The sequence below is a fragment of the Cutaneotrichosporon oleaginosum genome, assembly GCF_008065305.1.
Source record: "Cutaneotrichosporon oleaginosum strain ATCC 20508 chromosome Unknown ATCC20508_contig05, whole genome shotgun sequence".
Classification (NCBI taxonomy): domain Eukaryota; kingdom Fungi; phylum Basidiomycota; class Tremellomycetes; order Trichosporonales; family Trichosporonaceae; genus Cutaneotrichosporon; species Cutaneotrichosporon oleaginosum.
This window is the reverse complement of record NW_027072174.1, coordinates 1481518-1509015: the sequence shown is the minus strand read 5'-3', so window position 1 is coordinate 1509015 and position 27498 is coordinate 1481518. Positions and strand designations below refer to the sequence as shown.

General features: G+C 59.4%; 8 protein-coding genes across 8 annotated transcripts; 5 read left to right on the top strand and 3 right to left on the bottom strand.

Moving 5' to 3' along the window:
• Positions 1 to 252: 252 nt before the first annotated feature.
• On the bottom strand, positions 253 to 1948 carry COLE_06129 (uncharacterized protein; the record flags this gene model as incomplete). Its single annotated transcript, XM_018423759.2, has 4 exons — positions 253 to 1126; positions 1159 to 1310; positions 1349 to 1711; positions 1877 to 1948. The coding sequence occupies 4 exons, from the start codon at positions 1946 to 1948 to the stop codon at positions 253 to 255; spliced, it is 1461 nt and encodes a 486-aa protein (XP_018277237.1).
• A 425-nt stretch (positions 1949 to 2373) lies between these two features.
• On the bottom strand, positions 2374 to 6634 carry COLE_06128 (uncharacterized protein; the record flags this gene model as incomplete). Its single annotated transcript, XM_018426202.1, has 8 exons — positions 2374 to 2679; positions 2742 to 4707; positions 4751 to 5205; positions 5241 to 5450; positions 5487 to 5558; positions 5605 to 5733; positions 5777 to 6142; positions 6176 to 6634. The coding sequence occupies 8 exons, from the start codon at positions 6632 to 6634 to the stop codon at positions 2374 to 2376; spliced, it is 3963 nt and encodes a 1320-aa protein (XP_018277238.1).
• A 2672-nt stretch (positions 6635 to 9306) lies between these two features.
• COLE_06127 (uncharacterized protein) lies at positions 9307 to 9894 on the top strand (the record flags this gene model as incomplete). The annotated part of the gene is made up of 3 exons (XM_065626460.1): positions 9307 to 9355; positions 9429 to 9560; positions 9665 to 9894. 3 exons carry the CDS (start codon positions 9307 to 9309, stop codon positions 9892 to 9894), a joined length of 411 nt encoding a protein of 136 aa, XP_065482271.1.
• A 186-nt stretch (positions 9895 to 10080) lies between these two features.
• COLE_06126 (uncharacterized protein) lies at positions 10081 to 13044 on the top strand (the record flags this gene model as incomplete). Its single annotated transcript, XM_018425813.2, has 5 exons — positions 10081 to 10185; positions 10295 to 10882; positions 10957 to 11208; positions 11241 to 12608; positions 12910 to 13044. 5 exons carry the CDS (start codon positions 10081 to 10083, stop codon positions 13042 to 13044), a joined length of 2448 nt encoding a protein of 815 aa, XP_018277240.1.
• Positions 13045 to 13793: 749 nt separating this feature from the next.
• COLE_06125 (uncharacterized protein) lies at positions 13794 to 15658 on the top strand (the record flags this gene model as incomplete). The annotated part of the gene is made up of 2 exons (XM_018426845.2): positions 13794 to 13857; positions 13995 to 15658. The coding sequence occupies 2 exons, from the start codon at positions 13794 to 13796 to the stop codon at positions 15656 to 15658; spliced, it is 1728 nt and encodes a 575-aa protein (XP_018277241.1).
• A 332-nt stretch (positions 15659 to 15990) lies between these two features.
• COLE_06124 (uncharacterized protein) lies at positions 15991 to 16502 on the bottom strand (the record flags this gene model as incomplete). The annotated part of the gene is made up of 3 exons (XM_018426846.2): positions 15991 to 16041; positions 16267 to 16326; positions 16443 to 16502. The coding sequence occupies 3 exons, from the start codon at positions 16500 to 16502 to the stop codon at positions 15991 to 15993; spliced, it is 171 nt and encodes a 56-aa protein (XP_018277242.1).
• Positions 16503 to 19133: 2631 nt separating this feature from the next.
• On the top strand, positions 19134 to 19756 carry COLE_06123 (40S ribosomal protein uS7; the record flags this gene model as incomplete). The annotated part of the gene is made up of 2 exons (XM_018419528.2): positions 19134 to 19245; positions 19290 to 19756. 2 exons carry the CDS (start codon positions 19134 to 19136, stop codon positions 19754 to 19756), a joined length of 579 nt encoding a protein of 192 aa, XP_018277243.1.
• A 2120-nt stretch (positions 19757 to 21876) lies between these two features.
• Positions 21877 to 26918, top strand: COLE_06122 (uncharacterized protein; the record flags this gene model as incomplete). Its single annotated transcript, XM_018419529.2, has 2 exons — positions 21877 to 23142; positions 23175 to 26918. The coding sequence occupies 2 exons, from the start codon at positions 21877 to 21879 to the stop codon at positions 26916 to 26918; spliced, it is 5010 nt and encodes a 1669-aa protein (XP_018277244.1).
• Between the last annotated feature and the right edge of the window lie 580 nt (positions 26919 to 27498).

The window sequence follows — 27498 nt, the reverse complement described above, 5'->3', positions numbered from 1 at the left end:
TGGTACAGAACCGATAATGATTAATGCATGCATGTACGTGCCAGGCTCTACTTGGCCCGCTGTGCGTCTTGGATGACCTTGATCATACGGGCACCAACCTTGCCTGCCTCTTCGAACCGGGGCGCAAAGAAGTCTGCCGTCAGGAGGAACGCCGGATGCAAACGGAGGCACGGAAACGACACGTCGCAATTTCGTGTGCGAGTGCAATCAATTTCGACGCAGGGGGATTACGTGCCTACTGCCGTCATGTTATCAACGGCTTCCCCTCGCGTCGCACCACGAGGGTCTCATGGAGGTGCGAGCGAGGGGGCTTTGCCGCGATTTCTTGCGGGTATCACCATGCGACATGCCTCCTCTCGTACATCGAGTCCTCGTACGACCAGCCGCTGAACTCCGAGACAAACATCCGATCGGCGGCCCACCTCCGCCCGCGAGTGACTCACCTGCTGCCTCCTTGAAGCGCCGCTCGTACAAGTCAAAGTTGCCAAAGTTGACGCACTCGTTCCACCCTCGAGCGGCAACAGTGAACTCGAGGTCGTCGGGGCGGAACACACGGTCCGTGATGCCCGCGTCGATGGCCTTATCCAGCCTGTCGCGGCTACGGAACAGGTGCTCCGCAACGCCGATCCAGAGCATAAACACAGGTGTGCCCGCCACCTCGAGGTGCTCGAAGGGACGAATGCCGAGCGCGGCCCAGCAGTCGACCATGGCGAGCAGGGAGAGGTGGCTGTTTGGTTCCTCGACAGCGTTCTTGTCGTGGGTCCCCAAAGAGAACTGATCAAGCACATCCTCGGAGAGGAGGATGGGCTGGCGGCCCCCGGCCTCGTCCAGCTCGGCATCCTGTTCGCGCTTCCAGCCAAACACCGCTTCACGCGCCGCCCATACTCGCTTCTCTAGCTCGGCGCGATGTCCCCCGATCATGAGCTTGAACAGCTCGCTCGCGCTGCGCGCGTACTGCTCAATCTGACGCTGCGCGGCAGGGTTCAGAATCGCCAACCCGGCGTACACGTGCCACTTTGCCGCGTAGATCCGCAGCGTGATGTTGACCTTGATGACTTCGATACCACTGACCCAACGCGCCTTCTCCCATGGGTAACCGCCCTCTGCCTTCCACGCCATCCCCATGCTGGCCGTCAGCGCCGCAAAGCCACTGCATACCTCAGGAATGCGGCGTGAGTCACGGCCTGCGTGTTGGCCGTCACCTCGTCGTGCTCCTCATACGTAAGGTAGACGTAGCGGCTTTTGAAGGAGCGAAACACGTCCTCGACCATTGTGACTTTCTCCTTTGGCCCGCGGTGGTGGATGATGATCTGGCGTCAGTATGGAGGGCGAGTCACGAGTGACGCACAAGTGGCTGTCCCTCGGTTGTAACGCCAGGCCCATGTAGCGAGTGGACGGACACGATATCCACATCGGCGGGGAGGTACTTGTCGAATGCGACCTTTTCCGGCGCCTTAACGCTCGTTTGCCCTGCCACCGTGGCGCCAATCTTCGTGCTGGGCCCATACTCAGCCACCACGTCGCCGATGTACGCCGCCTCAACAGAGTAGATGATAAAGTCGGCTGCGCGGGACACGGCGTGGCCGTCGTACAGCGCCGTAATCCCACTCCCTCGGTACTCGCTCGCCAAGCGATCGTAGGCCTCTGGCCGATCACAAACAATAACCGTGTGACCGGCGTCGTTGAGGCGGCGCGCGTACATGCGGCCCATCTGGGGTCAGCAGGCGGCGCCGAGAGAGTTGGAGGGCATAAAGAACGGGCGGATGATGTAAAGAGTGGGTAGACCGCTGTCCTCGACCGGGGTCACATTACGCGGCAAAGAGCAATCGTCTGCTCTTGCGCGGTCCTTGTAGCATCTATCCCACCTTGTACTCACATCTCCCATGCCAATGATGCCAATCACTGGTCCAGTGGTGGCCGCCGAGCGGGGGTCGAAGCTGGTGCTCATAGTGCGCAAGGAGGCAGAGTGGGCGGCGTGAAAGCAGGGGCTATGAGGCTTAACAAGGCGCAAAGACAATGGGATTGCTGCAGTCGACCGATATATGGAACCAAAGAGGCGTGGGAGCGAGGCCGCGAGTCGAAGAGACATGTGAGTCGTCAACAACTGCTTCGAAAGAGAGGGATGTTCGGCATTCAGATCACGTGACTTAGGTGTGGAGGTCAACCCGTTAGCCCTCAACTCCGATGCAGACCATTATTGCATTGGGCTCCTCCGGACTTGGAAAGTGATGAGAGTCACATAGACTGCACTGACTACACTCAAAACGTCTAGCCCCTCGATACTCGCTCTACGAGTCATGTGAATCGCTACAATTCGTGGCTCATGGCCACCCTAGTTACACTTCAAGACCTAAGGAGGAAAATAGGACACACTCAGCGGCTCGCGAGTACGAGCGTCCGGTCCGGGTCGTCGAGCGTTGCTTCGGGGAGGTACAATGCCTGCGACGTCTGCGGTTTTGCCTGTAGGACCTTGGAGATAGCTTGCAGGAGGTCGCCGCGCCGTAACGGCTTGGTCACGTATGCGGTCATTCCGGCCGCCAAACACCGCTCTTTGTCTCCTATCATCGCGTGAGCCGTCAATGCGATAATGGGCGTCGCCATGACCCCGTTGAACGCCTCATACTCGCGGATTAGCCCTGTCGCCTCCATGCCCCCCATGACAGGCATAGACACATCCATCTGGTGTGAGTGGGCAATCAGTGCGGGTGGGTGGAGTGTTTCTGTTGAGGAAAGAGACTCACGAGAATCACGTCAAATGGCTTACGCTCCGCCTGTCGACGCTTGTATTTATCGATCGCAATCTCGCCATTGTCCGCCACCTCGATCTTGTGGCCTGCAACTTCCAGGAGCTTGACCGCAAGCTTCTGGTTGACCACATTGTCCTCTGCGAGCAAGATGTTGAGGACAGTATCTTTGACGGTGTCACCTGGCTGAACCTGGTGAGACTCAAGCGCAGGGAGGATTGCATTGCTGAGCTCCTGCAGGTTGAGTGGCGTGGTGTAGTAGGTGTTGATGCCCATGTCAAGGCAGTCCTTGACTGGTACTGGTGAGAGTATCTGCTCAGTGGGAGACGGGAGGTTCAGCAGCTTTCGCCGCGTCTCGTCCAGGTCGATGAAAGAGGGGTTGTCGGGCCCGCTCGGCTTGTTGGACGGGGCGAGCAGCACGATAGGGATGTATCGCAGGTGTTCGATGGTGCGAATCTTCTCGGCTGCCGCGAGCGAGTCGACGATCATCGTGTCAAAGTGTGGGAACCCTTCTGGGGCTTGCTTGAGATCCCAAACGGCGTTTGGCGAGTGAATCACGGTTGGTTTGAGGTGCAAGCTTTGCAGCATTTCGCTAACCCCCGTGTTGTCGTTCAGCGTGTCGATGAAGAGCACCGACCGTCCAGCCCACGGCGCCAGCCGTTCGGCGACTTGCTCGCGCAAGGTCGTCGTTGTTTCGGTCGTCATCGTAAAGTAGAACCGACTACCCTCGCCAAATTCAGACTCGACCCACAGGTTGCCGTTCATGAGGCTGACCAGGCGCTTTGAGATGGTCAACCCAAGACCCGTGCCTCCGTACTTGCGCGTCGTAGAGCCATCGGCTTGCGCGAAGGTATCGAAGATGACGTCCAGCTTGTCCTGCTTGATACCAATGCCCGTGTCGGCCACGCAGAATTGCAGCTCGACTGTGGCATCCCGCCTCGCCTTGACACGACAGGAAAGGGCGACTTGGCCCTCGGTGGTAAACTTGACCGCATTGCCGATGAGGTTGGTGATAACCTGACGGAGACGAAGCGGATCACCGATGAGCTGATCAGGTATCGTGGGGTCGATATCGAAGATGAGGTCTAGCTTGTTCTGTGATGCCTTGACGCACAACGTCTTGAGGACGCTGAAGACAGCCAACCGGAGCGAGAAGGGAATCTGTTCCATGGTCATGCGACCAGCTTCGATTTTGGAAATGTCGAGAATGTCGTCGATGATCGTGAGCAGCGATTGCGCCAAGCTCGAGACAATCATCAGATTCTCGCGCTGCTGGCGAGTCAATTCGCTCTCAAGTGTAAGGACAGTCATGCCGATGATACCGTTCATGGGCGTGCGGATCTCGTGCGACATGTTGGCGAGGAACTCGGACTTGGAGCGGTTGGCAAGCTCTGCCTGCTGACGCGCACTCGTGTTCTTCTCAATCGACTCGCGCAGATTGTACACCATTTGGTTGATTTTGGTCTTGAGACTATCCATCTCGCCCGACGCCTCGACGGTGATGAAGCGTGTAAAGTCACCGTCGGTGGCAGCGGCCGAAATCTGAGCAAACGCGCGCACTTGCGATGTAAGGTTGGATGCCATGGTGTTGACGTTGGAGGTGATCTCCTGCCATGTCCCCTCGATGTTCTCTACCTCTGCTTGGACACCCAACTTGCCCTCTGTACCGACCTCGCGCGCAACCCGCGTAACCTCGGCAGCGAAGATGGCCAGCTGGTCAATCATGTTGTTGATGGTGTTGACGAGGTCGAGAATCTCTCCAGATACAGTCACACCAGTGACCTTTTGAGTGAGATCACCTCTCGCTACAGCGGTAGTGGCGTGGGCGATGGTTCGCACCTGGACGGTGAGGTTGGCGGCCATGACATTGACACAGTCTGTAAGGTCCTTCCAGGTCCCGGCCACGCCGGGTACATGGGCCTGGCCACCGAGGCGACCATCGGTACCGACTTCACGGGCAACACTGTTCGTCAGCCAGCCTGCAAGACACACGAGTCTTAGCTCACCGAGTGACTTCGGACGAGAACGAGCGAAGGGAGTCCACCATGGCATTGACAGTGTTCTTGAGTTGAGCGATCTCCCCAAAGGCCTCGACAGTAATCTTCTTGGACAGGTCACCCGCTGCCACGGCAGTTGTAACTTCCGCAACGGAGCGGACCTGCGTGGTGAGGTTAAGCGCCATCAAGTTGACGTTGTCCGTGAGAATCTTCCAGGTGCCCTCGACGTTGGGGACCAGGGCCTGACCGCCGAGCTTGCCTTCCGTACCGACTTCAAGGGACACTCGCGTGACCTCAGCCGCAAACACGTTCAGCTGGGCCACCATTCCGTTGACAGTGAGCTTGAGCTCGAGAATCTCGCCCTGGACATCGGCGTTTACCGTTTTAGTGAGGTCACCACGGGCGACCGCTTTGGTGACTTCCGCAATCTCTCGCACTTGTTCGGTAAGATTACGAGCCATTTTCTTCAGTGAGCAATGCAGTCTTTGGTAAGGCTTACGTTGACGTTCGTGGTGAGGTCTGCCCAGACCCCTTCCACCCCATCGACCACAGCCTGGCCCCCCAAGATTCCTTGTGTCCCGACTTCGAGAGCTACACGGGTGACTTCCCCGGCAAAGATGGTGAGCTGCTTCACCATGGAGTTGACCGTGTCTTTGAGCACGGCCATTTCGCCTTCAGCCTCAATCTCAATTGTCTTGGACAGGTCACCCTGAACATGTTAGTGGCGGCTTCCAAAGCGGCTCACCCTTGCTACTGCAGTTGTGACGCTGCCGATCGACCGTACTTGAGTTGTAAGAGAGTGACACATGCGATTGACCTGAAAGTCAGCTTTGCACTGCGGGTCAAGTAGCTAGCTGGCTTACGTTCACTGTGAGATCTTTCCATACGCCTTCGACATTGGGTACATGCGCTTGACCACCCAACTTTCCTTGCGAACCGACCTCGAGAGATACACGACTGACTTCGTCTGCTAGTAATCGTAGACTATACACCTAGTTCATCAGCCACAACGCCACGCACGCCACAACCACCTACCATTCCGTTAACCGTGGTGGCCAGTTCCGCGATCTCGCCGCTGGCGACGACAGTAATGGTTTCGCTCAGATCGCCACGCGCCACGGCCTTTGTAACCTTGGCGATGCTGCGCACCTGATTGGTGAGATTTGCTGCAAGACGGTTGACAACGTTTGTGAGCTCGCGCCATGTGCCCTCGACACCTTCGACAACAGCCTGCCCGCCGAGTTTGCCCTGAGTACCGACTTCGAGCGAGACGCGCTCGACCTCGGTGGCGAATGTTTTGAGCCGGTCGACCATGGAGTTGATAATATCCTTGAGTTCCGTCATTGCCTGGCCTTTCACCGGGACGATAATCTTCTGAGAGAGATCACCGGTAGCGACGGCCTGGCTGTCAGTGCGATTAAGCTAGGGGCTCACCTTGCAAACGCGAGCAATATCCTGAACCTGAGCCTTGAGCAATTCCAATTCCTTCTCAGCGCTCATGCCAGTGTCGGCGACGCCGTTGGACCACGACTGGCGGGGCGACGAGAGTTCGAGGGAGGCGAAGGGTGACGTGGGGGTAGCAGAAGGCGGGGGGATCGGCGTGGAGCATGACGGACAGGTAGGCGTGCGCGCCTCAGCGGAAGGCGGCGTATGGGGCAGATGAGAATCAGCAAGAGCGCGGCGGGCGGTAGACGGGGGGGAAGACGCGTAATTTGAGGCGCGCTGGGCGAGGGCGAGGATGCCGCGCTCAATGGCCTGCTGGGACGGAGTCTTGGCAGCGGGGACGGTCTGATAAGCGAGAGAGGGATTCTGCTCGAACGTGCTGAGGAGGTTGAGGAGGTGCGCCTCGAATGGGGACGGGCCCTCCGGTGGATGAAGGGACGCAGCGTCCATGGCGAGAAGGATGCTGAGGAAGCAAGAGGAGATACCTCAGCGACTCGGCCGTTGTTGATCGGGGGGGAGAGGCGGAGATGAGATTTGGGTGGGTGGAGGGAAAGGCGCAAGGATTGGGATCTGTTCCTGTATAGCTGGGGTAATCAGTAAACGATACACGATCGTACGCTATCCACGGCCACCATCGGCCATGGGCCATGGGCCAAACTCGAGCAAGACATGTCGAGACATTTAGAGTTCTTCTGCTGCTTCGCTTCCCGCAATCCTCTTCTCTCCTCGCACTACTTGTTTTAAATCTCCGCGTTCACTCACAAGAGATGCAAGACACCCGATTAACAGTCAAGGCCAAGGAATGATTTCAAGCTCGTCGATGATCGCGTCTGACCCGTATCAGATCTCAAAAGGCCGAGAGGTGAGGACAACGCAAGGTGCCGAGAATGATGGATTCCGCACAGACTCGCTCAAAGGGGAGAGGGAGTGCGGAGAGAGCGCTGCCTAATACAGCTAGTGCTCTATCGCGTGTTGATATGCCGAGGGCCTCGTGAGCGGGGCTCAGAGCGCGAAGGGGTCGCGCGTGGGGCGACCGTTGGCTGTGAATGATGGGAGGGATACGATGTGCACGAGTGGCGCAATGAGGATGGGTGAAAGAGAGAGATAGATGTGAGGAAGAAAGAGAGAGGGTTGGAGGAGAAAGTGTGACGGTGACGGTGATGGTGCCGGTGAGGACGGGGTGTGTGTGTGTATAGTACACAGTGTCCGCGCGGTTCTCGCATCAGAAGCCCGAAGAGGGGGATGGGGGGTGAGTGAGGCCGGAGCTGGAGCTTGAACTGGCGTCGGCGGCGGTGGCGTTTACAGGAGAGAGGATGCAGGAGGCAGGCAGGAGAAGGCAGGAGCAGGCAGGAGCAGGCAGGAGATGCAGGAGGTTGCAGGAGACACAACGCAGTGTGCCGAACTGCGCGGGCTAAATGCTTCAACTATTCACGTGAGCCATCCACCAGGTCACCAGCTTTTTATTATGGTCTACTAGCCACCAGACTATGCAGGCTATGCAGACTATGCAGCTAAACGCAGCGTACGCAGCTATGCAGCCTCCACGCACACCTATTCCTGTCCAATTGTTCAACCCTGATCCTCTGCAAGTGTCAGACACCCCCCTCGGTCCCACCTTGTCAACTTCCACACCTCGCCCATGATAGACCATCGCCCATCCGTCCAACCCCCCGGCTGTTATTGTTTATGCTCTCCAGATCACCAGCGACTGCGATCTGCGAGCACTAACTGCATACTGTCTGTACACCCTCTGATACGGAAGCGATTTCCCTCTTCGGCGTCGGGGGGCACACACCACTCGGCAGTCCTCCCAAGTGCTATATGGACGTAGCTCGTTTCAAACCTACCAAGGCTCGTAGATTGCCGCTACACTCTGGCCGAAGCGGCGAGAAACCTTGGCGGTCTGACAGTCCCAGACACAACGAGAGTCGGCCGCCGTCTCGATCCCGTCGCGTCGGTCATTATGTGATTGGCGCCAAAGCGCGACCAAGCGTCACGCCCTGAAACTGCGAGGTCCGACGGAGATAGGCTCGGCGACCTACCTGAGCAAGAGAGACTGGCATTGCGGCAAAGAGTGTGCGGATTCGCTGGCCGCTGTGTCAGCGAGCATTGCAGCAAGCGGAAGCTGTTTGATCGCGCGAGGTGCATTGAACTGGAAGAAGCTGAAGTTATTATGTGCGCGACAGCTGGAAGTTTACGTCGAGGTACGATGCCGGTGGAGAACATGGTGTGAAGCACGAGGGGTGAATGAGCTTTCCAGGTTGAACAGCATGAACAGATGTGGCCGGTGCCCATCGATGCGCGAGGCGGGGGTCTCTAGCACGTCCAGCCACAGCCACACGCAAACAAGCGTGAAGTGAGGAGCATGCAATCTGCATTTCTGCATGGTCTCCGTCGTCATCATCAACTTGCAAAGTCATTGGTGGACGTGAATACGTAACTTAATTTGAAGCGCGCGTCGCGGGAACAGGACGCCGGTACGCCGGTTCCCTTCCACGCAACCTTCTGCTTCTGTGCGCTGCGCGTCTTTCTCCCATACGCCGCATGCCGCGGACGGGACCTCGTCTCTCCAAGGCACGCGTTCCGGCGCGTCCAATATCTGCATATCGACAAGAATCAACTTGACATGGGTGCCGCAATTCTCTAAGCCCCTCATGCATATAACTTGGACACGGAGGTTTCATCACAACAGGACAGCAGCAGCAGCATTGGGAGACACGGTGTGCCAAGGCCTCGGGGGTTCTGGCCAGAGAGGCCAGGGCGTGGCGGTGGCGCATTGAATTGACTAGTCGGCCTTTAGGCTCTGGAGCCACTCCGCATCTCTTCCAGCTCCCCTGCCGTCGCTGCCGTCCATCCATCCATTCGTTCTCATCGTCAATCGACTACTCCTCCACACTCATTCACTTTCACACACTCTCCTTCCCTTTCTCGCTCTCACTCTCACTCTCACTCTCATTCTCCCACATCAACTTCAACTTCGTCTCAACATCTCGGTGTCCACAATCTCACCACTCCCATTCTCAATCAGCAGCTCAGCAGATCGTTGGGCACATCCTTCTCTTCCGTTCTCTTTCGGCTACCCCGCTCTTCATTGCCGACCTCCTATATCCCGACCCTTCATTATGAAGCTTGCTGCCCTCTACCTCGCCGTCATCACCGTTGTGGCCGCGGGTAAGTCTGCGCTCGTCTCGCAGTTGATCGAGGACAGCGCACGAGCCTCCGCGCCCCCCTTTGCTGACCCCAGCTCCGACGTCCCTGCAGCACCCAATCCTCCGCGCTCCTGAAGGATGCTCTGCGCACTGCACCATCCCGGATGCCAAGGAGACGCAACAGCTCCGCAGTGTCCTGTGTTCGCGTGAAGGACAGCGGCGGTTGCGTGAGTTCTGCCCCCCTCTTTCTCTTTCTTGTCGTCCACGCCGTCCTCCCCAGCCTCCTTACAACGCCCAGCATGGCCAAGCACGGACCTTCTTCTGACGCCAGTCGCGTGCGCCACGTGCATTGACTCCTCCCCTGAAGAGCGCGCCCAACCGGCGATGGACGAGTATCGGCGCGTAGTGGAGGCTTGCGATGCTGAGCTAGTGAGCTCCCGCCCAATATTTGAGTCTGACAGCAGTTCAACGAGTAGCGCATCCCCGAATCCTCGGAGTACTATGTTTGTCATAATCCTGCTTGTCTGTACATGTATCTGGTTTCTCAGTGTGAACGTGTAGGGATCACTATGTCGGCTGAGATGAGGCAGGTGGGGTTGGGAGCATGGGTGATCGAGATGATCGAAGATGTGATGGAAGTTGTCACGTGAGCTCATGGAGCCCCAAGGCCACGACACAATTCGGGGCGGCAGGGGGACCTTCCTCCACTCTCCATTATCCTTCTTCTATCTCTTCTCTCTCTCTCTCATGCGCATATGCCCCTGGGTATATGCCCTCTTTCTCTCGCCCGCATGGGCTATGGACGCCTGGGATGCCTCGCGGCGAGCGGCTCTCCGTGAAGAAGTTCGCGATGTGAGTAGCGCGTGAGCTTAGCAAGCTCGTTCATGACCGTTATGACACTCTTTATTCACTCGCTTCATTTCCTTCATCACTCCATGCCGCTACTTCTCGCTTACACCAGATGTTCCATCATGCTTTCACAGGGTACATGACCTTTGCGTACCCCGCCGATGAGCTGCGCCCGATCTCTTGTGCGCCCCTCCATCGCGATCCCAATCCCGCCAATATAGGGATTAATGACATACACGCCAACATCTCCATGACGCTGGTTGATGCCTTGAGCGCTCTCCCTTTGATCTTGCCGGACGAGTATCCTGCCGCTGTGGAGCGTGTTGCGCGCATCTCCTTTGATCAGAATGTCAAAGTCCAGGTCTTCGAGATGACAATCCGCGCGCTGGGCGCGTTGTTGTCGACATACCAGCGGCTTGACGCGCTTCCAGAAGATCCGCGCGCGCAAGCCGAGGCGTTGGGTATCGAGGGGACGACAGACATTAAGAAGTACGCACCGAGGATGTTGGAGCTTGCGTGGGATCTCGGGAAACGACTCTTGCCCGCTTTCGACACGCCCACAGGCCTTCCCTACGCTCGCGTCAACCTGCGGCAGGGTGTCGAGTCCCGCGAGAGTGCAGAGACCTGCACTGCTGGTGCAGGGAGCCTGGTGCTCGAATTCACGCTGCTGTCGCGGCTGACGGGCGACGAGCGCTTTGAGGTGAGCCAAGCATCAAACAACGCGTGGCTTTGCTGTTGGAGGAATTGGGTTTTGAAATGCAATGCTGACGCTAGGACTTGGCTCACCGAGCTTTCATGGCACTCTGGAACCGGCGGACAGCCGAGGACCTCGTCGGCAATGCCATCAGCGTCAATCATGGCCAGTGGCTGCAGCCGGGCATGAGTGGGACAAACGCGGGCATCGACTCGTTCTTCGAGTACGCGCTCAAGGGCGCAATCATGCTCGACGATCCGACGTACATGGACGTGTTTCACGACGCGTACGCGGCAATCCAGACCCATGTGCGAACGAAAGACGGTTTCATCGTTCGTCTCCTCTACAGCTGCTCTAACTTCAGTACCGTCCCGTTCAGCTCCGCAGTCTCCGACCAGCGTCCACGTCAGTGATTGATTCGCTGTCGGCATTCTTTCCAGGGGTGCAGGTGCTTGCAGGCGATATCGAGTCGGCGATCCGCAATCACCTTATCTTCTGGAATATCTGGCGACGGTACAGCGGCATCCCCGAGTCTTGGGCTCATGACGAGCGCGTTGTTGGCTGGGCGGGGTGGCCAGGGCGACCTGAATTCATCGAGTCGACGTACTATTTGTACACGGTAACGCGTGACGACTTCTACTTACGAGTCGGCGAGCGCGTCTTGCGAGACATTCGGAGGCGAACAATCACGCCGTGCGGCTTCGCAACCCTCGCGAACGTCGAGACTGGTGAGACCGAAGATAGGATGGAAAGCTTCCTCCTCTCCGAGACGCTCAAGTATCTGTACCTCCTTTTCGCAGACCTGCCAAGCGCACCTCCGTCCAATACCGTGTTCACCACCGAAGGACACCAGCTACACCTCCCACGCAACCTCACTCGTTCGCCAACGGCTACACGAAGGGCATTACACAAACGGGAAGACTTGTACTGTCCTGCATACGTCCCACAGACGCTCGGCGGGTTACCCGTGGGCATTGAGGGGCGGGACGACTACGAGTACGCGCGTGCGCTCGTTTATGGGCCTGGAAAGGAAGGACTGCGTGTCGCAGAAGGACGGACGTACGATGGTCTTGGAACGTGCACTATACCTGAGGTGCCAAGATTCGCCTTCGAGATTGTGCTCACGCCATCTAATGTGGATCCCGAGGCGCCGCTGCCTGCGCACGACGCTGCGCCAAGCGCGACCAAAGTGTGGCAGAAGAACGACGGTGACTGGGTCATCGCCGATATCGAGGGGCTGCGGCTAGGATGTCGGTGGCGTTTTGACCGCGGCGGGTACGACGTCACTAACATTGGCCCGCACCGGGTTCGATATGGGCAACACATCTTTATTACTGATCCCAAGATGGAGGGGTATCTACCATCACTGCCGCCAGAGGCACCGAAGGAGGACGCACAGGACGTTGTGCTCCAGATTCGGCATGCAGGCAAAGAGGAAGTGGTCATACGCCTGCAGACCTCGACATCAGACTTTGGGCGGGCTTTTCTGCCATCATCGGTCCCGGCCGAGCCAGATTCGGAGGATCAACATCCCTTCTCGGCGGAGGTCCCACTCGACGCACCACTCTTCGTCGTCGTGCCCAAGAATACGTTGAATGGGTGCGCAGCAGTGCAGGAGAAGCGTCTCGACCCGAAGCCCAAGGGGCCTTTTGCGCTTTTCGTCGCCCGGGGCGGCTGCACGTTTGCAGACAAGGCGCGGAACGCTGTGCGCGCTGGCGCATCCATGTTGCTCGTTGGCGACAATGAGGCTGGCGGGCGCCATGTGCGACCGACGGCGGTAGACGAGCCAGCCTCGTTCATGGAGGAGGTAGCGGGCCTGCGAGTGGGGTTCGTGGGCCACGATGAGGCGATGATACTCGCGACGCTGCACAATGCGGCACCGCTCGAGGTGTTGCTAGAAGGGCCGTTGGCTCAGCGAGAAGGCACCGCGGTGCCGTTGCCGCAGCGGCGGGAGGGAAAGCTAGTTGTGGGAGAGCATGACCTGGTGAATATCCGGGTTGTTGAGGCATAGACATTATTGTAGCGACCAGCAGCACGGAGCACGGCACACGCAGACATGGCATGGCATGATCTACTGCATGATGGCTTTGGAGATATGGAGAACAGGACATGGAGGACAAAATGGAGGGATCTATGGTATGGTTGAGGCACGAGGAACGAGGCACTGAGCGCGTCGGGCTGTCCGGGCGCGCCGCCCCGCTGTGAGAGGGAGAGCTAAGGAGGAATTTTTCGGGCGACGGCTGTCAGGGAGAGTTTGCAGGGAGAAGCCGGCCGCAGCAGGAGGGAGAATACAGCAGTAGTGGCACAAGTGAAATGGCACGGGAGAAAGGGACAGGCAGGGCAGGACATGGACCAACACCCACCACCCGCATGGCTCCCTCGCGCCCTCGCGATCCCCCCGCTGCCCTCTCACTCGCTCTTCATCGTCCTCACCTCACACTCCACGCTCATTCCCCTCCTCCCCTCCTCCTCTTCATCTTCATTCTCATCTTGTCTCCATCTCGCGACTCTTTTCCTCCCCCGTCGCGACCTGGCCCTCTTTTCTCTCTCATCACACGCTGAATCGACGCGTCGCGTACTCACGCCGCCAGTCGATCCACGCGCCCTCCGACTCACTCCGTCACCCCACTCGCTCCTTTGCCATCCCTTCGACTCTCCTGTTGCGTTGCACCACTTCTTCTTCTGGCTCCCCCCCCCCCCCCCCCCCCCTCGCCTCCTTCCTCTACTCTACCCATATCCCAGCCCGTCTTTGTCAACTCGCCGACTCCGGTTTCTACAACCCGCCCACCGGCACCCACTCCGCCAAGCGCCACCATCCAGCATCGTCCCCCCCCCCCTCTTGCTCTACCTCGCGCTCGGCTTCCTCCGCGTCTTCCACAGCTCTCGCCCAACACCCGCCGCATCACCCCCACTCGCCATGCTCGCCCACCTCTTCGGCATCATGGCCGTAGGGGCCGCTGCCGCTCGTGTCGAGCCAAGGGGTAAGTTAGCCTGGGCGGGGCGGCTTTGCGTGGTGACCCGAGTTCCAGGTCGTGCGCGTCCTCGTCGTTTGCCACGGTCGTGACCTGGGGGAACACCTGCTGCATCCCACCTTCCCCAGAGCGTTCGCTGATGACAGACCCTTCGCTTGGCTGTCCTGCCCTCTACACATACCCCACAGCGAGCGACATTGTCGAGATCACCCGCGACCCGGTCATCTTCAAGTGGGACACGTCATGCAAAGTGAACACAGACAAGATTGACCTGTACCTCTACATGGCTGAGGGCAACAAGCTTGTCAAGGCATACCAAGGTATCGCGTTCTCCGACGGCAAGTATGAGGTGCAGCTCATGCCTACGTGGTGGAACAGGACAGAGTCCACCACCATGTACGTCAACATCCTCAAGAACGGAGGTATGGCGTGGGACACGACATGGGCCCGTGGCCCCGACTTCAACGTCTCGTATGACTCGAGCCGGTTTTACTCGGTCACAACGAGCAACGGCGTCGTTTTGACGATCACATCCGGCGCGCCATCGCCGACGAGCGACACCGTGTTCGAGTCGGTCGACCAGCAGCAGGGCCATAAGGTGTCCAAGGCGGTCATTGCGGTCGCAGTCATCATCCCCATCGTCATCATCTGTATTCTCGGCGCGGTATGGTTCTTCTTCTATCGCCAGCGCGAGAAGAAGAAGCTGCAGCGCTGGTCGCAAGCGCTCAGCCAGGCCTCCAACATGGAGTGGGAGAAGGGCGCCTTGCCTGGGGAGCGCAGCTCATCCTACGGTAGACCGAGCTCGCATTACTCCCGCGCCGGCCGCCCAAGCACGCATTATTCGACCACGAGCGGGCGACAAAGTATGGCGGCCTATGGACGCCCCAGCATGTCCAGCGTTGGCCGGCCCACGTCTTCCGTTATGCTTGACAATATGGCTGGCGCCGGTGCCGGCATGCGCGCAGCCTTCCCCGCCCACGGCGAGTACGGTGATGGCCCGACGCGTTCCTCGATTACTATGGCGGACGGCACGACGCGCCAGTCGCGTATCTCGTTTGCGGATCAGCCCCGGCCCTCAGTGGACGCGCTCCGGCAGCATATTCCTTCAGGCCTTTCGCATGCCGACTCGTACTACAACTCGGCTGTGGATGATTCGCCGCCGAAGCGTGGCTCGCCTCCCGTCGACCCCTTCGCCACTAGATCATCATTGGACGCGTTGCGGGACACCGAAGCGGCCGTGCTGTATCGAATGGATGGTGCACCAGAGCCAGAGGCGGTCGAGGCACTTGAGCCTGAGCGCGACCAGCGTCTCTCGGTGCAGCCGCCCACCACGTCGGCGCAACCGGCAGTGGCCTACGGCCCAGACCAGATGCTGGCCGTGTACGCGCAGCGCGGCAAGGTGAACGCCTCCCCCGTGAGCACTCCTACTCCTCCCCCTCCTGCTGCAAAGGGGCGCCCGAGCGCGATGAAGCGGCTCATGAGCTTCAAGGACCTCAGCAGTGGGCGGCGTACCCCGACCGGTCGCAGGACGCCCTCAGGGCGCGATACCCCCGACCTTCCCCGCGGCGCCACGCCCGACCTCCCCCGCGGACCCTCGCCTGACCCGGAGAGTGTGCCCATGCGCTCCCTCGTTCACCTCAACAACGGCGTCATGTCAAAGGAGGCCGTGGACGCGATGCCACGCCCCGGGCCTGGGGAGATGCGCTCCATGGTGCACCAGCACACCGGTGTGCTGTCAAAGCAGAAGGTTGACGCGATGCCCAAGCCCGGTCCACCTGAGGCGTATGAAGACGCTAACGAGCGGCCGTAGACGACGACTGGCTCAGAGTCTGGAGACCTCGTAAAGCTGGTAAGGAACCTCTGCCCGCCTGGACCTTGGGCCGGGCAAGCTATCCTACCGGGCCACACCGGTGATACACCCGGGTGTGCGGCAGCGCCGCGCCGCGCGCCGCGTGCCCTGTACGCTTAGATAACGGCTTGTAATGGATCATTTGGGATGCCTCTTGACGGGGCTATGCATGTCTCGCTTGTGTCTGGGAGTGAGTGTGTGTGGTCAGCCCGCTGGTGTCCAAGTGTACAGTTGATGAAGCAACAAGATGCAATGCAGAGAGGAGAGGTCGGAGTCTGGAAATACGCAAACGACTAGTTTGACGCGGAGACGGGCTCGGCGGGGGTCTTGCTCGACTCGTCGAACTGGTGTTAGAGGATGCGCTAACGCTATGGACGCGTGTGGCCTTTTTCCGACAATCTCACGAGCCCTTCCTGGCTCTCTGGCTTTCCTTCTAAGCCAACGCAACTACTGAGTACTCCGCACCGCTCCGTCGCCTTCCCTCTGCATTCCACTTCACGAGCCACGCCAAATCTCTGTCCACATGCCAACCCTCTCTCGCCACTCTGTCACACCGTAATCGCACTCACCTCACGAAGCCTTTGCCGCTTCACGTAGAAGTTCTGCCCGATCACAACGAGGCCATACACCTGGGTGTCAGCTGATTCTCTCGTCGCCTCCCGCGCCACTCCATCGCTGTCATCATCCTGGTCACACGCCCCACAGCCTCATACTCGCGGCCAGAGCCGCACCATGCCGTACTCACGCCAAATCCCATACACCCAAACACGACGGTGCGGTGCAGGAAGTTTCCGATCGAAGCCATTGCGGAGATGTTATGACGCCAAGATCGTGTTGAAGGTGGGAAGTAAGTGGTGGAGGTTCGCCAGAAATCGGAAACGGAGATTCTCGATGTCCGCGTCCTCGAAATGTCTGCACGATGATTCGGAGCGCGTCACTGGCGTTTCCTCCATCTCATCTTCTTGCCACCTTCCTCCCCGACCACTCCACCCACACCAACGCGCCCATGTCCCTCCCCCGCCTCTTGTCCACTATCCGCGCGCTCCCGCCCACGCCCTTCCGGACCGCGGGGCAGCCGCAGCTCTTCGACGCCCTCGAGGGCATGGTTGCGCGCGCACTCTCCTTGCCCCCCGATGCGGGGGATGCCGCGCTCGAAGCCAAGCAGGCAGGCATGAGCGAGAGCATGCGCCGACGTGTTGGCGCCGCGGAGGAGGCGCTCGTGCGGATCAAGGAGAATGCGGCGCTTGACAAGGTGAGTTTGTGTGAGGTCCAGGCGCAGGAGAACTGGCAGGAAGACGCAGGAAGGAGGTGTTCAGATGAGCTACGAGAAATAGGGCGTCGGCGCGGCTCAAGATGCAGCCGACGATGGTAGGCTGGACGGCGCCCGGTGAGATGGATTGAGAGGCTACCGAGCCGGGAGGACTCGCCACCGGTGTCCGCAGTTGCAGCGTCCGAGCTGGGCCACCCGATGCAGCTCGGAGTCTTGCCTTAGCTGTCGCTGGCAATAGTTATCGTCGGGACTGGACTCCACCGGGAACCGGACTTGTTATGCCCCGAGAAGTCTAGCGCGGCTCGCATTGCCTCATAGATGATGGCCAGGCGGCCTTTGAGGGAACGATACCCCGGTTCTGCTATGGTCGCGCGCGTGCGGACGACATATCGGCGTCCGGCAGCAGTGGCTCGTGCTTTGGAAGTAGCCGTGATGCTGGGAACAGTCGATGCACGACAGTGCCGCCATCCGCTTGACTTGGCAGTTTGCATGCCATGGACGGAGCTCGCGGGCTACACCGGGGCTCGCAAGCCGCCAACGGCACAAGCACGCTACAATGGGCTCTAGCGGGCGAAACAATTGGTCTGCAGTCCGATTATGGCAACTCTAGCTTCCTCGGGGTGTCTGGGAAGCAGTTCCCGCGCAGCCACAGACTGCGGCCTGCCCACATGATCCCATTCACAGGTTATGTCGCGCCACGGTCCGCGGACTCTCGCAATACTGCCTGTCGGATCCACTCTGCTGTGCCTGTAGCTCGCGCCGCTCCACTCCCTGCTGCCCAGTCGTCTGAGTTCGGCCATGTCCGCTCCCTACATGCTGCCTGCATTATCCGTTCTGTCCCGCTCGGCATCTCGGCCTTCCGTCTCTCCTGCATCATCCGCTGACTAACCCCAGTACCCCACCTCCTCAACACTTCTCCACCCCGCCCACGACCCGCAGTACTACGAGCGCATGCACACCGGCGTGCGCCGCTCGCAGCAGGGCATCGGACGAAGCTGGTGGAAGCGCTTCTTCCAGGTCCGTGGTGAGGCGTAGAGTGCCGTGTTGTGATATTATGTATACTGCTGGACTAGTGTGTACGCGATGAGCGGCTGGGATAAATGGGAGCGGATGGGGGGAGCAACGGGTGCCAGTGGATGAGTGGCAGTGAACAAGCAGCGCCGAGAGAGTGGGGCTCCTGCCTGCGTTGCATCTCGCAAGTCGACGGTCGGTTTGGTAGTAGTGAGATGGTGAACAAGTGTTTGTACTTCCATTCTTGACTCAAAGAGCAGGAAGGTTAACTAATACCTGGCAGCTGAATGCCTTGTGCTGCTCAACCAGGAATCCAGTCGAGCACTCGCATCTGACAGGTGGCAGCATGGTGGCCGGGAAACAAGTCCATCTCATGCGCCGAGTGTCGCCACCCACCGCGTTGCATCATATTTGCCACCCATCTGCCTCGCGAGTCTGGAAACTCGTGGTCGCAGATCCACACGCGGCTCAGGCACAATCGTAACTTTTGTGTCGGCGTTAAGTTTCGTTGCTTCAATCCACACAAGTCACGTGCTCTTTCTCCAATTGCTCCCGCCCCGCCTCCCGCCCTGGCCTCTGTGCTCGCCGTGTCTGCTAGTCGCCTCGTCGCCAGGTCTCTCTATCCATCAACACCCTCTGTCCAGCCCAGCAGGTCGCCGCCGACCCGCACAGAGAAAAAACCCGACATACAAAATGGTGCGCGCGAAAACGAACGCCGCGGACGGCGAGGCGCGCGCAGTTGGAGGAAGGGGCGGAGTAGGAGGTCGGCGGAGAGGAGTTGAGAAGGGAACTGCGCGCGCCTCCATCGTTTGCGGACGGACGAAGACATCATTGCTAACAACAGGCTCTCCCCGCGCAGGTCCAGTCCGTCGCTGACGAGGGCGTCGTCAAGCTCTTCGGCAAGTGGGACGCTCAGGAGTGAGTGTGGAAGATGCGAGAAATGGGACATGGACATGGACAACCCAGCCGGGCTCGACAACAGATAATCGCACGCGCGCGACCGCGAACGCGAGCCCTCGCGAGAGAGAAGAGCTGGGGAGGATGGGTGTGATGAGGGGGACGAGCGACGAGTTCGGCTGAGATGAGGTGGAGCGAGCGTCGAGAACTCGAGTGCACCAGACCATCGATGGCCCTTCGACCACAGCTGTCCATGTCATGTCCCAACGCAGCGATGAACGATTTTATGGGCGAATGCTAACCCTCAGGATCGAGGTCAAGGACATCTCGCTCACCGACTACATCAACGTCAACCACGCCGTCTATGTTCGTGAGTAAACACACCCAGGTTTCGTCAACATCTCTAACAGCCAGCCCACACTGCCGGCCGCTACGCCAAGAAGCAGTTCGCCAAGGGCCGCATGCCCATTGTCGAGCGCCTCGTCAACGCCCTCATGATGAACGGCCGCAACAACGGCAAGAAGATCATGGCCGTCCGCATTGTCCAGCACGCCTTCGAGATCATCCACCTCGTTACCGAGCAGAACCCCATCCAGGTTCTTGTTGACGCCATTGTCAACACCGGCCCCCGCGAGGACTCGACCCGTATCGGCTCGCAGGGCACTGTCCGTCGCCAGGCTGTTGACGTCTCGCCCCTCCGCCGTGTCAACCAGGCCATCAGCCTGCTCACCATCGGCACCCGCGAGTCGGCCTTCCACAACTCCAAGTCGGTCTCGGAGTGCCTCGCCGACGAGCTCGTCAACGCCGCCAAGGGCTCGTCCAACTCGTACGCCATCAAGAAAAAGGACGAGCTTGAGCGTGTCGCGAAGTCGAACCGGTAAACGACTCGGCTGGGCACACTTTGGGCCGCTCTGCAAGGAGCGGTCCGTGTACTTGCGTTCTGCCGGTAGGAAGCTCGGTGGACGTGTACGAGTGTGGTGTAGCGGTGGAGGAAGGGCTGGGATGGGCCGTAGCTCTTTCTGCATCGAATCTTCTCATCATGAAATTTGGAGTTGCGTGAGGGGCGAGGAGTAGTCGCGATCCTTCGTGCCAAACTCCATTATCTGCCGATCTACTAATGATCCTTGAGCTCCGACGCGCCTTCTATCGCGTTCGCGGGCGTTGGGCGTCCAACGCCAAAGGAAGACTCGCCACCCATCATCTCAGCTGAGCGGTGAGTTCGAACTGACAGCTCGGCAGCTGTCGACGGGATTAGTGCCACGTGGACCACGTGGACCACGCGGACCACGCGACATGCACGTGAAGGCCACCTGGGGCTTCTTCTGGGCTGGGGTCACTGTCGGGGTTGACCGGACTGTGCCGTTCCGCGACGTTTCCACAAGAATCGGAAAAGGCGCGGGTGGCCCTTTTTCGCCTCGCACATCGTGTCATTGTCTCGTGTGATCAGAGCATTCTCTGGACCCTCGACGCTATAACGGGAGGCCTCGAGACCCACCGCCTGCTGTGCAAGACGTTCTACAACCTTGTGTGTTTCAGTACTGATGCTCAAGGAGCACCCGCCTCGGATGGGATGAGGCATTATTTGGGAGCGTAACATCCGAACGGATGAAGCTGACAATTTTGCCGGATGCTAATCCCCATACTGAGTTGTCTTGGCAGCTGCGCTGGCTCTGGCCGCTTCTTGTTCTTCGTCAGCAATCCCAGCTGCGGAAACGCGTGTTCTACCATGACGTGCCGGCGACCGACGCGTCCGAGCAAATAGACTAAAAATATGTGGATGACATGGTGCCCCAGGCGGCGGCGGGAATGCGATATCAGTGCTGATGTGAGCAAGAGTGGCGGATGACGCAGGGGCGGTAGAGATATGGGGGCATATGGGGACATATGGAGGAAACGGTCAGCGCCGCGAGCCGCGGTAGAATGGCAGAGCAAATACTAAGGCACGCTGCCCGGCCTGCAGAGCGAGCCCAGGAAAGAATACCAAGGGCTTGAGATTTCGAGACCCTGGTAATAGGTGCACTGCAGGACAGGATAATATCGGGGGTTTTCAGATGAGCAATTGAGCAATAAACTGAGCGTCATGATAATCGTCGCGCTGCCACGCGTTTGGTGCAAACGACGACACGTGTTGACCCTCATACCTCGCTTGTAAATATTATGGGGGACAACGAACATCGAGGAAGGAGCGATGAAGAGATAATCATCTAGCGAGCTATGGAGGAGGAGGGAGGTGGGGGCCGTAGAAGATAGCTTGGAGGGCGTGTAAATAAAGGTTACGGCATGCACAGCCAGGCCCTGGTATGCCTGACGTTTTAAGTGCAGTCAAGTTATTAGACACTCCACAACTGCTGCCTGCCTTACTCCGCATGCTCTGTCGAGCCGCCCGCGGGAATGGCATGCCTTGCACATGGTATGGCGTAGCGCTCGGTCAGGTGCGCGGCTTGGTTGTAGAGCCGCGGCAAGGCGGCGGGCATGGGGGTGGGTGGGGTGCTGCCGGGATGCCGGCCGCAGAGGACCCATGCGAGGACCGACATCCTGGCCTTAGCTGGCCTTGGGTGGGGTGGCGTGCGTTGGGACGGGCAGTCACCGACGTCAGGCAGACTTCCCTTGAAGCATCCCATTCTTGCCGCCCTCGACTTTGTTGCACCCAGCCAACAGTCTGCCAGCAGCCGGCCGCGCCAGCTATCAACGTCAGTAGCGTTCCAACAAAAGCATCACCGCCGATGCTCTGCAGACGCCATCAACGCCTCTAAGCCACTTGCATCTATTACATCCATCCATCAACTATACCATCCCCTCGCCTGATCGCCTCCTCGCCGTTTCTCTCCATCTCCTCCCATTTTCACTACAAGTCTATTCCATCTCTCATCGGGCGTTCCGCCCACTTTTCACACTCCCAACTCCCCACTCGAGCTTTCTCCTCGCCACCGCCTCCCCTTTTGCTCTCGCACTCGCTCTCGACCTTTCTCGCACCCCACTCTAGTTGCGTCGAGCGAGCGGGATGGCCCCCTCAGAGGATGCGCGACCAACGCGCCCCGACTTGCAGCGCACCATATCTCGTTCCCACCTCCATTCTCAGCCCCACTCCAACAACTCCAATCCGAGGTCGTCGCAGCCAACCTCGCCCATCCCAACCCCGGAGGATGAGGACAACCGCTCGTCTTCGCCGCGCACGCGCACAGGCAGCAACACGTTCATTTTCCCCATTCGCTCAGTGTACAATAACCGCAACCACGCCGGTCCCCAGGGCAACGCGAGCACGCAGTGCGCGGCTCCAACATCTCCGATTCTAGGCCGGACGGACCTGCGGCGCCCGTCGCTGGGGAACGAAGGCACAGATCCCATGTCATTCCCCACTACGTTGATGGACATGCTTGACGGCTCGAGCCGTGGTCGCGGCTCGCCGCCGCCCAGGCCGCCCAGGAGTACTGCAACACTCAACCGTCGGTCATCACATCCAACGCCCCCACTCAGTCCAGGCGTTCGTGACGAGCCCATACTGTCGCCCCGCGGGCGCACCACACTCGAACCTGATGACGCGGGGGTCACAAACCTCGTCAACGACTTCTCTGGTATCATCCGCCTTGGTGACGCCCCTCAAGGCAGCACTACAGCGGGGGGATCCTCTACAGCCCTACCCGCGGTGACGTCCGTGAATACCGCAACGCCCGCCTCTGGTAGACCGCCACGCACTGGGCAGGCTAGCATTGGCGGACTTTTGCGTAAGGGAGCACAAACCAACTCGGCGAGCATCCGTGCGCAGACCCGAGACTCGGTCCGAGACTTTGTCAATGAGCAGGCGCATACCATCCACGTTGCCGACCCCAACGCCGCGGCGCCCTCCCCGGGGCCTGACCAGGCTGACGTGTCCAGTATCGGATCAGGCCTCCCATCGTCCTCCGAGAGCGCGTCTGGGTCCAGCGGCAGCAACCTATACACACCCCAGGCTGTCAACGCGAACCGGTGGGCGTCCTTCCATGACGCCAGCTCGGAGAACGTGTCGGACAGCCCAGCAGACTCCACATCGGTCGGAGGCATGTACTCAGAAGAGGAAGGCGCGCTGGCGCAGGAGCCAATTACGACCTTTCGCTTTCAGCACCTCGCAACGGAGGATGGGCACCACGTTGTTATTGGGCGCGAGGGCAAGCTGCAGCGTTGCGAGGACGAGCCGATCACCATTCCCGGCGCAGTGCAGGGCTTCGGTGTGCTCATTCTCCTAGAGGAGGATTATGAGACGGGTGACATGACTGTGCGCCAGGTGTCCGAGGTGAGTAACTGCTTTGTTAAGCCTAACCTCAGAATGCGACAGAGCTGCTTGGATTGTCGCCGCAGTACCTCTTCCGCCTTCATTGCTTTTCTAATATCCTTACCGTTGACCAAGAGGATGTGCTTCGCGACAACATCGAGTCGCTTCCTTATCCAGACGACGAGCTCGCCGAGGAGGGAGGCGAATATGAAGGACCCCAGGTGTTCCGCCTTAGCGGGTACGGCGAACCCGGAAGCGACGATACATGGGACGAGGAGACGTCAGGCTCGATGCCGTCGCACCGCCGTCGTGAGTGGACGTGCTGGGTAGCTGCGAGCCGCCCCAAGATGGACTCGTGGATTAAGTATGACGAGCATGGTGAACCTCTCCCCATTCCCGACCTCGTAGTGCTCGAGTTTGAGCTAGAGCGCGATAACTACAACCCCCTCACGCAGCCGTTCGACTATCTAGCCGAGGAGCAGATGGCGATGTCCGAACCGGTCGACCGGCGTAGCGAAATGGGCCAGTCTCACCGCGGGTCCTTTGGCAGTGGACAGAGTTCTTTCTCAAGTGCAGGACGTGCCAGCTCCCGAGTATCGAAGCAGCAAACGGGTAGCACTCCGTCCTTGGTCGCCGATGGCTCCTACGGTACCCCTTCGGTCGGCACTGGAGGTTCCGTCGGTACTGGAAAACCTAACGGTACTGGTGGGTCTGTGGCCACGGGTGTCTCTTCAAACTCACCGGCGACCCAAGCTTCCAATCCATCCGCATCAGAACTGCCGTCCGGAAGCACTTTCCCCACATCGATGCAGTCCAGTTCTGGCTCGGCATCGTCAAACGCGTCCTCCAGGCGCAAGCGATTTGGTCTCGAGGGCCTCGAGGAGGACCCTCCGCTGGACCGCGTGCTCGAGAGCACAACCAACTACGCCAAGCCATTGCGCTCGCTCCTTGGCATGCGCCGCGCTGGTACGGACGCATGGTCCGAGCATGATACAATGTCCGGAAGCGGCAGTGGCAGTGGCAATAGCGCACGCAACTCGCGCGGGTCACGAGGGTCCCGCGGGTCGCGTGGGTCTGGGGCGCGTCGTCGCCAGAACAGGCGAACACGCGCGCAAAGCTCATCAGACACACTTGATGTCGTCGCAGTGCTCAACCAGATCAATGAGCAGCTCGGCCGCGCACAGGACCTCGACTCATTTCTCAAGGTGACTGTGGGCCTCGTCAAGGACCTGTGCCGCTTCAGCCGTGTTGTCATCTATCAGTTCGATGAGGAGTACAACGGCAAGGTTGTGACTGAGCTTGTCGACTGGGGCACAACCACCGACCTGTGGAAAGGGCTCATGTTTCCCGCAGCCGACATCCCGCCGCAGGCTCGCGAGCTCTATCGCATCAACAAGGTGCGGTTTCTGTACGACCGCGACCAGATCACGGCGCGCCTGGTGCTGCGCGACAAGAGTGACCTTGAGCATCCCCTAGACATGACGCACTGCTTCCTCCGTGCCATGTCGCCGATTCACATCAAGTATCTCGCCAACATGCACGTGCGCTCGTCCATGTCCATCTCAATCATGGCATTCGGCAAGCTGTGGGGTCTGATTGCGTGTCACTCGTATGGCATCCACGGCATGCGAGTGTCCTTCCCTGTGCGCCAGATGCTGCGCATCCTTTCCGACGTCGTGTCGCGCAACGTCGAGCGCCTGCGCTACGCTCAGCGACTCAAGTCGCGCCAGCTCATCAACACGACAGGTTTCGCCGGCATCGCCGCTTTGGGCGCTAAGGCGGCTAACCGCGGCGGGTCGACAGGCGGCGACACGTCCGACTCGCACTCCTCGCAGGGGTACATTGTCTCCAACGCTGACGAGCTGCTCACCATCTTCGATGCGGACTCGGGCCTGCTCGTCATCAACGACGGGTGCAAGCTTCTTGGGCAGTGCGAGCAGGCGCACGCCATGCTCGCCATTGCAGAGTATCTCCGCATCGCGAAGTTTGACGATATTGTCTCGTCCAACCACATCACTCAGGACTTCCCGGACCTCATCTTGCCGCGGGCGACCGACACGATCGCAGGCATGCTGTATGTTCCGCTCACCAACGAGGCTGGACAAGACTTCATCGTGCTGCTTCGTAAGGGCCAGGTCGACGAGGTCAAATGGGCAGGGCGACCTTACATCAACGAGGACGCCGCGAACAAAGCTGTTCTTGAACCGCGCAGCTCGTTCAAGACCTGGATCCAGAAGGTGACTGGACGGTCGCGCCAGTGGACCGACGACCAACTCGACTCTGCTCGTGTCCTTTCGCTCATCTACGGCAAGTTCATCCACGTGTGGCGCGAACGCCAAAACGCCTTGATGTCGAACCAGCTTACTGCGATTCTGCTCTCCAACACAAGTCACGCCGTGCGCACACCACTGTCGCAAATCATTAATACGCTCGAGCTGGCTTTGGCGGGCAACATAGACTCCGACACGCGCAATATGCTGGAGAATAGTCACCAGGCGTCGCGCGCCCTTCTTTTCCACGTTCACGACCTGCTCGACTTGACGCGTATTGAGACGGGCAATGAAACAGCATTCAATGACCCCTTCGACCTCAAACAGACGATCGGCAACACCGTACGCCTTTACCAGACGGAGACGCACCGCCGCGGGATCAGCTTCGCTGTTACGATGGCCGACGACTTGCCACCGATGGTCATTGGTGATGCGCGCAAGGTCAAGACAGTTGTGTCCAACCTCGTCGCCAACGCGGTGAAGTACACGCGCGAGGGTGCGATAGAGGTGACCTGCCGGCTTGAGCCAGGTGCGGAACATGGTCCGGACTCGGCATCGATAGAAGTTATCGTCAGCGACACGGGATGTGGCATCCCACCCGAAAAGCTCGAGGCTATGTTCGTCACCCTCGAGGGCGCAGAGGACCGGGCTGAAGGAGGCGGTGTCGGACTTGGCCTCGCCGTCGTCGCGCGCATCGTGGAGCAGCTGCACGGCCAGCTGCGCGCTGAATCTGAGGTCGGCAAGGGCACCAAGTTCTACTTTACGTGCAGCATGGGCGTCAACGCCGACTTCCACCCCATGGGCTCAGCTTCAGGTGGTTTTGAGCAGGAGACGACAGCGAGCCCAAACGCTGATCAGGGAATGCTGGGCCTGCAGCGTTCTGCAGCAATGGCGACGGCGTCGCTCGACCATACCAAACTTAGATCCCGTGATGGCGCGGCAACGCCCGGCGACAAGAGGTCTCCCACCTCGACGCCCGCGCCTGGTGCCGCCGAGTCTGAGCCCGTGTCGCCCACGCGATCCAAGGTGGGGCCAAAGGGTGGGCCGCAGCTGCGCATCCTGGTGGTGGAGGACGACGTGATCAATTCGCAGATCCTACAAAAGCGCCTCAAGATGGACAGCCACCTTGTGCGCACGGTCGAGAACGGGCAGGAGGCGGTGGACCTGATCGCGTCTGACTGGGACTTCGACGCGATTATAATGGACATCCAGATGCCTATTATGGACGGATACGAGGCGGCGGCGGCGATTCGCGGGCTCGAGGCCAAGACGACGCCGCCGTCCGACATCGACCCCGTGCGGGTGGACGGGCGGATGCCAATCTTTGCGCTGTCGGCCAGCTTGTACGAGGACGACCGCGTGCACCTAGGAACGCACTTTGACGGGTGGCTACTCAAACCGCTGCAATTCAACCGGCTGCGCGCACTGCTCACCGCGCTGCAGGACGAGGACAAGCGCGCCGAGGAAATATACCAGCCGGGGCAATGGGAGCGTGGGGGATACTTCCGGGACGGGCGGAAATTGTAGCATCGGTATATGGGTACGGTTATGAGGCTAGGTGATCAGAGTAGTATTAGTCAGTAAGGCGTGGGTATGGGTTTATGGGATGTGGTGAGCTAGTGTAGCAGACGGATAGGGGCTAGGTACATACAGTCGCGACTGTGTAATGCCACAAGAGTAGGTGTATATGTGACGGCAGATGCCAATTGAAGACACGACTGCCACAGTGGGACAATCAGAGCGCTGGTGGGAATACGGTGGTGCTGCGCGTGCCACCAGCGAGCGGGACGTGCACAGTATGACTGTACCGGTGCCACCAGTGTCAACGCAGTGCACTCCCACGCCACACTTGCCAGTCCGCGCCGCAATACCACGATGCGGCATACCTTCTTGCCTTAAACTGTCTATTCCGCGGGACCGCTCGCGGAGATCCATATCGCGGCCGCCGCCGTGTATGGCCATCCCCCTCCCCTCACTTTCCTCTCTTCCTTCACGTCTCCCGAGACGGATTCCGACGCCTCATCCTCCCTGCGGCCAGCCCGCCAAACCTAATCTCGCCACATCGCCACCCGAAGCTGCAGCCGCGTTCCTCCAACTCCGCCCCGAA